At 50.2% G+C, this 12,183-nt stretch overlaps 1 protein-coding gene and 1 long non-coding RNA gene across 2 annotated transcripts in view; one reads left to right on the top strand and one right to left on the bottom strand.

Moving 5' to 3' along the window:
• The window catches only part of FAM107A (family with sequence similarity 107 member A), a 28,942-nt gene that overhangs the window by 747 nt on the left and 16,012 nt on the right, over positions 1-12,183 (top strand). The window contains exon 2 of the mRNA XM_069865706.1: positions 12,007-12,070. Coding sequence (XP_069721807.1) covers positions 12,007-12,070 — 64 coding nt within the window. The remainder of the gene's footprint in view (positions 1-12,006; positions 12,071-12,183) is intronic.
• The window catches only part of LOC138725132 (uncharacterized), a 37,454-nt gene continuing 34,721 nt past the window's right edge, over positions 9,451-12,183 (bottom strand). The window contains exon 3 of the long non-coding RNA XR_011338182.1: positions 9,451-9,462. This is a non-coding gene — a long non-coding RNA (uncharacterized lncRNA). The remainder of the gene's footprint in view (positions 9,463-12,183) is intronic.

Below are 12,183 nucleotides of genomic sequence, written 5' to 3'. Positions count from 1 at the left end.
AGAAACATCAGGCTTGCTTTGAGTGTATCTGGCAGCTTCAAGCTCTCTCTCCCACAGATGCAGCACAGAGCAAACCCCAGGTATTTCTTAGCCTGTGAATTGCTGCCACCTCCCTCCCAGAGCAGGACCCTGGGCCAAATCCCACAGCATCCATGTACATCTCCCTCTCCTCCAAATCCTGCAGGGAGAGCACCCAAACAGCTCCAAAAGGAAACAAGACTTTAGGGATTCAGCATCAGAGGTATGCAGAGGCTGCTAGAGGGGTTTGTGCTGAGGACACTGTTAGCTGTCATTTTGCTTTCATGTCTGATGACATCAGTTCCTAGAGATGCATCGCCACTACTTGGTTGTGATGCCCTGATCCAATATTAGGCTTCTAGAACGTGTGTCCCTGCTCTCTAAGAGAGCACTCGTGCACGACACTAGGTCAGTAACTCCTATCCCAATAGGGACAGCTATGACCCTTTGCCCCAGGAGGTACCCTACATGCTCAGATGAGCATGGTCTCTGTGCAGGAACATCCAAAACAAATGCCTTGCAGAAGTTTGCAAATCTGTTGGGCTTCTTGCAAAACCAGAGCTACACACTGTTGCAGGGGAAATGGGCGTAAAAGCAACCCAGCAGCCAGTGCTACTTACACCCAGAAGGAAGACCAGGGATGATGTGGGATAAGAAACATTTATCTACTTTCCTGGACCTTAGAGACATCCCAGGTACAGGAGGTGATGCTCTCTGTTTCTCCGACACCCATCTGAGCCGTCAATGCTGTGCTGGCTCCAGCATACCCTGGAGCCCTGGTCAGGTGGTGGGATTCAGTCATTCCTGGGGCTCAGGGCTACAATAGCACACCCAGAAGGAGCTGTGCTCTGCCTGCAGCTAATCCCCAGACCTTTGCTCACATGGCTGTGACCTTCAGGCCTTGGCAAATTTCTACAGGCATTACTGAAAGCAGGGAAATAAGCCGGTTAGGTCAGTCTTGGCCCAGTGCCACACAGTTCAGCCCACCTGCATATAAAGCGATCTATGTCGGCCACCCGACCACTAGACCAGATGGCTTTTGGATGCCTTTCCCCACCGTTCCCCTTTCTGAAACACCCCAATCCCATCACAGCCTGGTTTTGAAACACTCCCAGGAGCTTGGGCTCTCCCATCACACCAGCTCACCCTTAGCTTGCTGGCAGCCACAACAAGCTCCGAGACAATTTGCTTTCCCGTTACAAACAAAATACGGCAAAACAGGGGGTCATAATGAACCCATCCACCAGCTGCAGCTCAGAGGGGATCTGCATGGAAGCGTGGAGCAGGAGAAAGGCTTGGCACCCCTCACCAGCACTGCCTGCATTAGCAGTCTCGACTGCACCCCTTTTAAGCTTAGACCAGAGAAGCACTCCTGGGGGATTACAGTAGTGCATTGTGGAGTGCAAGGCAAGCCCCAGCTTCTCAACAAAAGTGACCGGAAAGGCTGCCAGCATGGCTTCATGGGCATTTCTACTCTCAAAGGCTGCAACTGCTCCCAAAAAGCTGTTCTGGTGTCACTGCTGTCCCGTGGGTATAAGCTGACAGCAGAGCTCAAGCAGGACGCAGCCCTCTGCCAGGGTTCCCTTCGCTGTAAGGCAAGTACTTCAACAGGGGCCAGTTCAGGGGTGCTGTATAGCCAGAGCCAATTCCCCACTGATCCCTATGCCCTGCAGAGCACCAGCTCTGCTGGGTGCAAGAATGCAGCTGACATCTCACTAACCACAGCAAACCACCTTCAAATAATCCTGCGAGCACAGTGTCCCTGGCAGCAGCTCCCGTGAGCGCCTGGGCAAACGCTTCCACACCCCTTGGCAGCAGAAGGGGTTGTTTCCAGACACCTACACCTCTCTTCTGCTTTTCTCCCCAGTTTCTCAAGGCAGAGTTTGCATAGTGGCCATTGGCCGTTTCCCCACGGAAAGTTTTCTGTCCCCAAATTCCCAAGAGTGTCAGTTTACACTAATGTCAGATGAGCTGAGATTAGCCTTGCTGCTAAGCAAGGAGCTTTGCTCTGCGGCTGGTTTAAAACAACAAGAGGCAGCATGCCAGTGTCAGGGAGAGAGGCTCCTCTCATTCAGGCAGACTACAGTACCTGGCTGCCCATGCTGAAAAACTGGGCCTTTGAGAGGATACTCCTCCATCTGAGCACTGCAGAGGACCAGAGGCAGCAGTTCTGAGGGGTGAGGGTGCAGTGACTGAACTGGGAAGGTGATGGAGCAGCACTGCTCCCTCGCCATCCACTATGCATGAAAACCCCATCAAAGCCTAAAAGGTAGCCACATCTCCCCAGCACTGCCCTTGCACATTCATCACCAGCCACTGCTCTCCCCCTGCATCACTCAGAGCTTTTTCCCTAACACCTGCTGATGCTTCCCAGCACTGATGCAGGTCATCACAAGGCATTTAATCCACCCAAGGATTTTCTTGTGAGCACAACTCACCCCACCGCTGAGGATATCCTCATGGCCTGGACAGAGAAGCGAGTTCTGTGCTGGCTGAGAAACAGACACATGAAACTCAATCTCTGGTCTGCCACACATCCTTCTCTTCCTGGGCACAGGAGAAGTAGCCTGGGCCACGCAGAGTACCCCCAGCTCTCCCTAAATGGCTGGCCCAGAGTAAAGCTCTATTTCAGGCCAGCTTTGGCTTCTGCCAAGCTGCTTCACTGCATTTCATGGAATTTTCTCACCAGCAATCGCATACATTATTCACACAACAAGGGAGGTGAAGGTTACACCAATCAACACTTCAGCTCCAGCATAATAAGCAAGTGATAAAAAAATTCCTCTGCAAAATGGTGAGAGACGGAATAATTCTCTTGCTTTGCCCCTCGTTTGCAGGAGAAGGCTCTCAAATAGCTAAAGAAGTGACCTTGTCCTTTCAGCAGCTCGGCTGTGGATAATAGCAGGATGATGTTCCTACTAAGGATCTGTGCAGAAGTCATCTTGTCTGTCTTAAATGGGCATCTGCCTGCTGCTATCTCAGGGCAAGGAAAGAATAAGAAGTAAAACCTGTGATTTTCAGGCTGAAGGAGGTAGGAAGCAGCAGTCATACTTTCCCAGTATCACTTAATGCTAAGCAAGGGACTCTTCCCCAGACTCCTCACACAGGTGAACACCCAGCAGTAGACATCCCTCCCCTGGGACTAACCCTGACAGTTCAGCTCCCCGTGCACATACCACGCTTGGCATCACCCTAACACCAGGAACACACATGCAGGGTAACTCCAGCTACAGCAGCATCCACCATGCTCAGCACTGTCACTTTTCTGGACTAGCACCAGCTGCAAAAACTCTGGTTCAGCAGGGAGCAGAACTCCAAAATGCCAAGGCAGTCTTTAAAGGGAAAATTTTAAAGGTCTGTATCATTAAATATAAGAACCAGATTGTCCAAAAAGCTGTTTCTCGCTATTCAAGAGATTAGAAACCCTTATCCTGACTACAGAAATTTTGGGCCAGTGTTTTGGAAAGCACGGGAGCGAGTAAGGTGAACAAGAGGAGCTGTGGCTGGCAAAGAAGTTAGAAATGATAAAGCAAAGGGCTGTTTCATGCTGGAGCAGCAGAGCTCAGGGAACTGCCATGAAGGGACCAGCACAGGGGCTGTCCAAGTACAGGGACACCCATTGCATGAGGCCAAAGGAGGCAGCTCCAGCACCTCACCAGATCTTCCTTTCAGCTACTGGCACGGGCAGCAGCTGGAATTGAAACCACTTCAAAAATGAGCTGAGGAAAAAGGACCAAATTACTCCCAGAAAGGATGCAAGAGCTTGACCACAGAGAGACAGAGCCATGAAATGCAGCAGCTTGAGACACCCGGGAGAGGCTCCACAGTCCCTCAGCTGCTTCCACGAGACGGGGCATTACAGGGCTACAGTCCTCCAAGGCAGTGCGCTGGCACAATGCTGCCCCATCATGCTCCACAGACCAGCAGGATTTTCCAGGCTTTCCTTGACTACCATTTGAGAAAAACAGCAGCCTGTGTCCCTGCCAGGTCCTTCAAAGGATCCCTGTGCCCAGGCAGCACAATAACCCTCCAAGGGACCCTGCCTGCTCTGGTGCTGGAGCAGCAGCCATCCTGCTTCCCAGCTAGGGTTGCATCTGCTTTCAAGAAGAAAAAGCTGTGGATGCCAAGCCTCATGAGCAGAACAAGTCCCACTGAAAGTTGCTGAATGCCACCAGTTGTTTGGTGCCACTGGCCCTGGGAGCTAAGCCAAAAATCAGACAGCAACTGGGAACCACAACATTTCAGTGTCCTGGAACACTGACCTTCTTGAAGAGAAGGGTTTGCCGTACACAGTCTGCAACAAGACTTGGTTCAGCAGGACAGGGATGAGAGCTGATGACTTTTCACATCAGAGAAGTCCCGTATGCCTCATAAGAGTGGGGAGACTATTGATGAAAAGCCCATCTCTGAGCAAAAATAACATATGCCCATTAAAAAAACAGCTTAGGCTTGTGAAACAGCAAAAACCTCTCACCTGTCTAACACAATACAACCCAGAGTGGGAGGGCTGGGCCAGGACAGGTCCCAGAACCTCCACAGAAATCCTCTAAAGTGACTTTATCTTGCCTTTTCTTGCTTTCATCTTCTTCAGCCCTTTAAAATCCCCCAGGTGGGGACTAAGATGAAGCAGAGACTTGGTTTTCACTCCAAGCTTTTGTAGCTTTCAAAGAAAGTAAAATAAAATACCATAGCATCCTAACCCTCAGTAGCCAAACTCATTCCAGTGGGTTGCTGTAGCTCCTGAAAAGAGATTACAGCTTTGAGAGCCCAGCTGCATTGTTTTAGCTGCTGAAATTAGCCAGGTCAGGGCTAAACTCCAACAGCTTTATACCTCTTCATCCCAAATACTCAGACAGCACAGGTACACCAACTCAAATACAACACACTTTCTCCTTCCAGAGGCACCGACAGTTTGATCCTCAGAGGGTTTATACGGGCTCGGTGCAGGCAGGAAACTAATCTGGGCACAGCTGCCCCAGTTTAAGGCTCCACCTTCCCCAGCCTGCTAGATCAGCAGCCTCTGTGCTGCACCCTTCATCACGGTGCAAACCCTGCTGCCGTGATACCAGTACGGACTCTCTAGACAACTGACTTCTCCCTGAAGCACCAAAGAAACACAGTCCCTGGGCATTAAGGCAACTGAACACATCACACTAGTCCCTGCATGAGGAGCTGTGACACAGGGGCTGATCTGTGGCTGATAGATGCAGAAGATGATGGGCAGGATGCAGAGGAGTGTGCTGCCAGCCCCTCCAGATGAAAGGCAGAGGCTGGCTGGCACAGGCCAACACTGCCCGCAGTATCCTAAGCTGCAGGGGAGCCAGGGAAGAGAGCTCAGACAGAAGGAAGGTGCACAATACGCTCATGGGGAGATGATTGCATGGGAAATGCAGGTGCTGCCAGGTCTGGGATAGCTCAGCAGTCCTCGAATAAAAAAATGGATTAAAGCAATTATAGGCTTCGCTGCTTCACTGCTTTGCTGTGCTCCTGAGGGGCTAGTTAAAGTGGCACCTGCTGCCTCCTCATGAACTCTGCGATAGCAGGAATGGTTCACCTCTTCCTCCACTGCCTCCTCCATTTGTAGCCCACGGTGAACAGCCTGGTGGGTGGCATCTCATCCCAGATAACAGCCAAACCGTCTCCCTTTTAGCCTTTCCCTTGGGATGCCCCCTGCACAGAACCTGGCTGGCTGCCTGCAGGGGACAGACCACCCTGTTCTCCCTTGCCAGCCTGCTACCAGCAGTGCCTGGGGCTGCCAGGGAATTGCTACCCTTATTTTTCCCAAACCCCATTTTTCTGAGCTAAAGGACAATTCTAGTGACTCTGGCCAGGTAAAAAGCACAACCAGGTGGCATTAGAAGAGCATATTGATGATGGCAGTAGTGTCCTTGGCCCCTGAAACATAGTCCCTTTTTCCAAAATGGAGTAATGATGCCACTGCAGCCTGGTGGCTCTAGGACAACATGGCACAGTGTCATAAATAAATATTTTCCCTATTATTCATGTGGCATAAGCTTCAGTTTTTTCAGAATGCCATTCTTCTAAGCACTCTAGAGTGCCTTAATGGTCTTTCTGTAGCGTGACAGCTGTTCATTCCAAAACTGCTGCAGCTCCTTTGTGCATTGTTGACTGATGCTTTTCCTATGCAGTCGACAGCATCCCCAGAAATCGTAGAGAAGTCTTTCATATAACCAGTGGTATCACACCTCCAGCACAGGGCAAAAATAAGCTCCCAAGACAGGTAAAAAATGGTTTATCCATAGGAACAGCTTAACTGCTGCTAACAACATTGAGGTGGATGACGCAGGTTTTGCCAATAGAGAGCAGGGCAAGAATTTAGCTTTTTCTTGGCATGCAGTGCCATTATGTGCTCTGCATGTTGTGAAGGAGCAGATTAGAAAGTGCTGAACTGCAGGTGAAGGTTTCCTTAGGAGCAAGGGAGCACAGCAGGTCCATTGGCACCACGCCAACAGATGGATGTGCTGCTCCAGTTTATGCTGGGAAGCTGCCGAGAGCCTCTCCGTGCCCTTTGCAGCAAAATGTCAGACCTCATAGTCAGCTTGAATGCTGACTTGTGCACTGGCTGCTGCAGGGCTGAGCCGTGTCACTGATTGCTGTCATTAATCTGCAGGAAATTTTCAGCTGGGGTCTAATGTATCCCATTCCGTCTCCCCAGCCGTGGAGCCCTGTGCGGCCAGGGAGCAGCATTTGCTCAGCATCAGCGGGGAGTTGGGTGGGGGTCCCTGCCTCAGGGCTAGTGTTCCAGTAAGGTCCCCTTCCCATGCTACTGCTTCAGCCTTTTTCTGCATTTTTTTTCTGGGCAATCTCTGAAAGTGGACTGGATTTGCCAGTTTTGGTGGCCATGGGAGGTCAGTGCTGGATTTGAGAAGGGAGTGGCATTGGTGACAAAGGCAGGCAGAGGTCAGTGCAGCACTCATCTGTGTCAAATTGTGTTTTCTTTATGAATAAAATAACACCAAATGCTATTTGAAGCATTTGCAATTTTCCACTCGACTAGGCAGCAAAGTGGCCACCTGGTTTGTGCTCCGTGAGAGCAGCACGGGAGCTGCAGTAACACGAGCCTGGCCCCGCATCCAGACTGAGAGCCTGGCCTCCTTCTGCAAGACTGAATTTACAAGCTGCTCTTGTCAAAAATCCCTGAGGCTGTCGATTACCCTTGTGAGAGTGGCCATGAGCACCCACCCTCAGCTCCACTTTAGCCTAAGAAATGCAGACTTGTAGAGGTCAGAAGACTGGTATTGAAATGTTATACAGATAACTTGATATTTCTTAGACTCCCTTGCAATACAATAGTCAAATCAGCTATGGTTTTGGCCAGGGACCAGGAGTAATACAAGTTTCACTCGAAAAACCTGCTCACGCCTGGACAAGTGTGTCTGCAGGGCTGGACAAGGGCGACAGAGCAGCAGGCAGCCCGGGACAGGGCATGATGGGGATGGGCACCAGGATGCAGCAAGCACTGGATGCCGTGGTGGTTCAGAGACCCTGCTGAGCCCTTTTCCCATGACAAGGGCCAAGCTGCAGCAGCTGATTTTATAGCTGCTGGCTCAGGAGCTCTGGGATGTGCCTGGACACCAACTCCTGGGTGCCTGCCAGACCTGACTGCAAAACATGCCAAAATAAGTGTCCCATAATAATCTGGGAGCAGAGGAATGTGCACGGTCAAGCTCCCCGCCAGGGAGTAACCCTCCTGAAACCCAGTCTGCCAGCGCTCGAGGGAGCATGTTGTTACGCTGCCTTTCCTAGCCCTCCAGAAATTCTGGAAATTCACCCCAACTGCAGCACTTACTCCTGCCAAAACCAGCAAGGAATTAGCAATGATAATAGGCAGCAGGACAAACTGTGAATTTTCTCTGTGTTCCTCTTTAACAAGAAAATCGTGCGAGATTTCACAGCAAAACAATCAAGCTGACAGATTTTTGTGCATTGACATCACAGATGGGAAAAAGTCTTAATCATCCTCAAAAGTTTCTTGCAGTGGATGATTTCACTGAGGCCTCTGGATCAGTCGCAGCTGCTGCAAGTGTGCACAGATAGACCAGAATCCAGCAATAACACAGCAGATCTGGGCAACAGCTTAGATGATATCTCAGCATCAAGGAACATGTAAGAGACGTTTTCATACAGAGTACCAGGAGTAGCAAGAGAGTATTGGGGGCTAATTGAAAGCAGTGCTAGAGTACAATTTGGCTAATCTCTAAAGCCCATGTTCATCGCACATAGAAATGCTGGTTTCAAGCTGCCAACCATCAATGCCTTGTTCCAGGTCATGGCAACTTCTTTTAAAGCTTCTGGGTTACACAAGAAGTCTGTCTTAATCAATGGCTGTGTCCATTCACAGAACACCAATGTCAGCAGCTGCTACAGCAACTTCTGCACAAAGTACCTTTCTCTGAGCTGTCTGCTCCCAAATAGGCTGGGCAACTTCCAGCCCTCCTAATGGTGCCTCCCTCCCAAAACCAGGTCTACAGGTCTACAGGAGATTCACATCATTTTTTGGCCTGGATGGTATTTCACCCATTTTAATACCTCTTTATCACCATGATCTGATTGCAGTAATTTTGTGCCTAATTTATCAGCTCAGGCTTTGGCTGTAATGCAATATAGATGCTATGATATTGCACCTTAATAGCACCTGTATTAATGTGAAGCTACCTGAAGCCATCGCCCTCGCCCTTTCCACGGCTCACACTCTGACCATGCTGATGGTTCATTTCCCTAACCGCTTTCATCAAAGCACAAACACAGTCCAAAATTACTGGCTATCAATTTTGCTGCTAGTAAGTCTTGGAGCACGCATGCGTAGGACAAGTAACACTGATTAGTGGTTTCTACAGCGAGGGTGACTTTAAGCTGCAGTAGGAGCACTGCACTCCCCGAGCAGGGCGCCTTGGAGGAAGGTGTTTGCTTAGAACTGATGGTTCAAAGCAGCCTACACCCACCAGACTGCCACCAGACATTTGCTGCTGTGCATCAGAGTCAGGGCCAGGAATGGTGCTGCTGGGATACAACGATGCTCAGGGTGTTTAGGAGTAACACAGAACAGTAAAAGTATGACATAAGACTGCTTATTATTTATGCCTTAGGTTGCTTTGTTGCCTTTAACCTCACTTAACAGCCAGGCTAATGCCAGCTCAGGTCTCCTCACAGACATGCTCAAAGCGGGCTGGGGATGCCAGGCAGGAGCTGGCCTGCAGGTTGGAAGTGGTACCTGCTCCCAACAGTGTTTCCAGAGTGCTCCTTCTCTTGCTAGAGAAATGTCCTGGCTGGTGAGGTCACTGCGGGCTGGTTGCTGCTGCTACTGATGGAAAAACCGGCAGGGCTTGGGGCAGCTCCTTCTTTGTGGGCCTGCCCGACTTGCATGTGCCCTGATTACCTGCAGAGCAGCACAGCATTACCATGTGATACTAGATTTTATTACTACTCCTTACTCACGGCAATGTGCAGTCATGCTGCACACAGAACTGATTTTCACATGGAAATAGGAGGTTTTGGGAAATAGCAGGTGTTTTCCTCCCATTTACTGCTAAACATCCCCCCGTCTGAGCCCTCACTCTGACAAATGAAGCTCTCTTACGCCTGGAGTACCCATCCCCATGCCCAGCTCTCTATCATCTGGGCAATCATTAACTCCTCCCTGTGAGCCAGGGAGGTGCGAGAAGCCATCCTGCTCTGCAAACATACCAATGGCTCAAGTGGAGATTAGCATGAGTGCTTCCAGTCACCCCATGCCTCGGAGGCTATGGGTTATAGAGGAGCAGGCAGAGCTCTGACCAGCCTTCCCATCCCCGGCCTTTGGCTTTGCCATCCCCACAGTCACCACCATGGTGCAACCAGCATCTACGACTTAGATTGTAGTGGGATTGCATGAGGTTTGTGCTGGGGTCCAGGCCCATGGAGTGGGAGGAAGGGAGGGCTGGGCGGCCTGGCCAGTTCCACCATTGCAGCAGCACCTCAGCTAATGTCTCACATTAACCCGGTGCAGGAAATGTTTAACCAGCCTCCAAGACTTCCCTGCAGTGGGAAGTGAAACACTGTCTGCCTTCATGTCCCAGCACCACATGACTTCAGCGGAGCCAGAATTTTGTCTGCAAATCAGCAGCCTGGGTACAACTGACAGTTATGCTGCACTCCCATCCAGGATTTAATAAAGATATAGAGAGGCAGGGCCAGGCAGAGCTGTCTGCTCTGTAATTCACAGCTTGCACCGAGGCTCCTGGGCGCTGTGGCAGGGTGGACTGTCTTGGTGGCAGTGTTATCTCACTAGTATCGCACTCGAGTCACGGTGGCTGCATTACACAAGCACGGAAAAGCCAGAATTTGTGTTGGGTATTCTCTTGACATGTCTGGGGTTTTTTAATACACGTGTCCACAGAAGAAAGCTCCTGGTGCTGCAGGATTGGCTTGAGAAATGACAGCCAGTAGCCAACATCACTAGCAAAGAAACTCAGCAACTAAAAAGTCATGAGGACGCAGCTGTGGGCCACCCTAAACGCATCTTCCTCTCCCCAATATTCATTAAGTAACCATACAACCACCCATCAGTGATGCCCAAGGTGCACATTCAGTACAGCATTATTTTCTCTATGTGTGCACATTGAGTGGAAAAAACCAAGTTGCTTCCTCAGCAAAGCAGAGTCCAAGTCCCAAGAAATGATCCCTCCGTGGTTACACGTGCTGGAGAGCTGTGCCAGAGCCATGCTGAAGCTGCTCATCTCTTCCATCAGCTACCGGCTCAGGCACCACCCTGGGCTTGCTCCTCTGAGTTGCAACACTCCTCCAAACAAGACCCCCACCTGCAAAACTGAGAGGTGCTGGGGTGAGTTCCCCATGTCACCTTCTCCTAAGACACAGAAACACTTCATAAGAAACACAGGGGGAGTTGGTGAATGATGCAATTCCTTGTCTGCAGGAGCCACTGCAGATAAACATACAGCAATGAACTGCCTTCACACAATGACCTCCAGGGAGCTATGGGGGAATACAAAGCCTTTTTGTTGATCCCAAAGACTCAGGAGCACAGGGCGAGATTTCTTAGCAATTTAGATAGCAAAGAGAATTACTGTGCAAAGAGCTCCTAGAAAAACAGCTTTGTCATGAAAAGTCCTTTGGTTCAGGATGGGGTGTCCTAAGCACCCCACAAACCCATTTTCCAGCAAAGAGGACCCCACATGTGCAGCTGGAGGGGCACCAGGGCATATCAGACAGAAAAATGTCCAGAAAATCTAGCTTGCCTTTTTCCAATTTGTTTTACTCAGTCAAAACCAGGTCCTGGTGGATCACAGCCCTTTTCCACTCCCCCATCTACCAGCCACAACCACATGTACTCAGGATCTCAAAGCAGGTTTAAATTGATGCTCTTTCCCTCCTTTGACACATCTCCAGTGAACTCACAGACTGAAAGCTCAACACCAGTTGTTCAAATCCTGTTTAGCATGTTCAAAGGGGAGTAGTACAGATGTGCATCCACCTCTTTTTCAGTTTGAAATTGAGCTGGGTTGTTTTGGAGCATGCAATGAGCAGCCAGGCAATGGTGCAATCCAGGGAATCTGCACAGACAAAAAACGCTCCTGGGGCATGTGTGGGCTGTGAGGCAGGTTGCAGTTTGAGTAGACAAACTGCACAGCCTCTCCTCTTTCAGTACCCCTCTCTACCACAGCCTTGGTCTAGGGGCAAAAGCTGTATGGGACCTTCAGAACACTGCCTGTGTCTTATCCACAGCTGGTTGTGCCAGGCCGACCATGCACACACAAGCACATATGCACATACCACATAGAGGGGAATGCAGACCAGCCTGCTTCTCATCGCCTGCACTTGAGGCTCCACGTCAATTAAATTTAGCAGCTTCTGGTCAGGAGGTAAAGAAAATAATAATCGTAGCAAATGACCAGCAACTCCTAGGTTTCACCTCCCCTAACAGAGCAACATCTGTACAGTCTTTTCCCATTTCTCTCTCTTTTCTTCCAGAAAGAATATTGCCTTCAGCCCAAGTGTCCAGGTGGAAGCGGGAAGCAAGGGAGCAGCGGCTCAGGTGAGTGCCAGGAGCCCAGGCTGCCCCAAGAGGGCTTTGCGAGGCAAGTTCAGAGAGGCTGGGGCTTCTGTTCACACTCTGTGCTCCTGAGTCCTTAGCTGGAAAGCACAGCT

This window comes from Phaenicophaeus curvirostris, chromosome 11 (assembly GCF_032191515.1).
Source record: "Phaenicophaeus curvirostris isolate KB17595 chromosome 11, BPBGC_Pcur_1.0, whole genome shotgun sequence".
Classification (NCBI taxonomy): domain Eukaryota; kingdom Metazoa; phylum Chordata; class Aves; order Cuculiformes; family Cuculidae; genus Phaenicophaeus; species Phaenicophaeus curvirostris.
The sequence above is the reverse complement of the archived record's forward strand: the minus strand, read 5'-3'. Positions and strand labels throughout refer to the sequence as shown.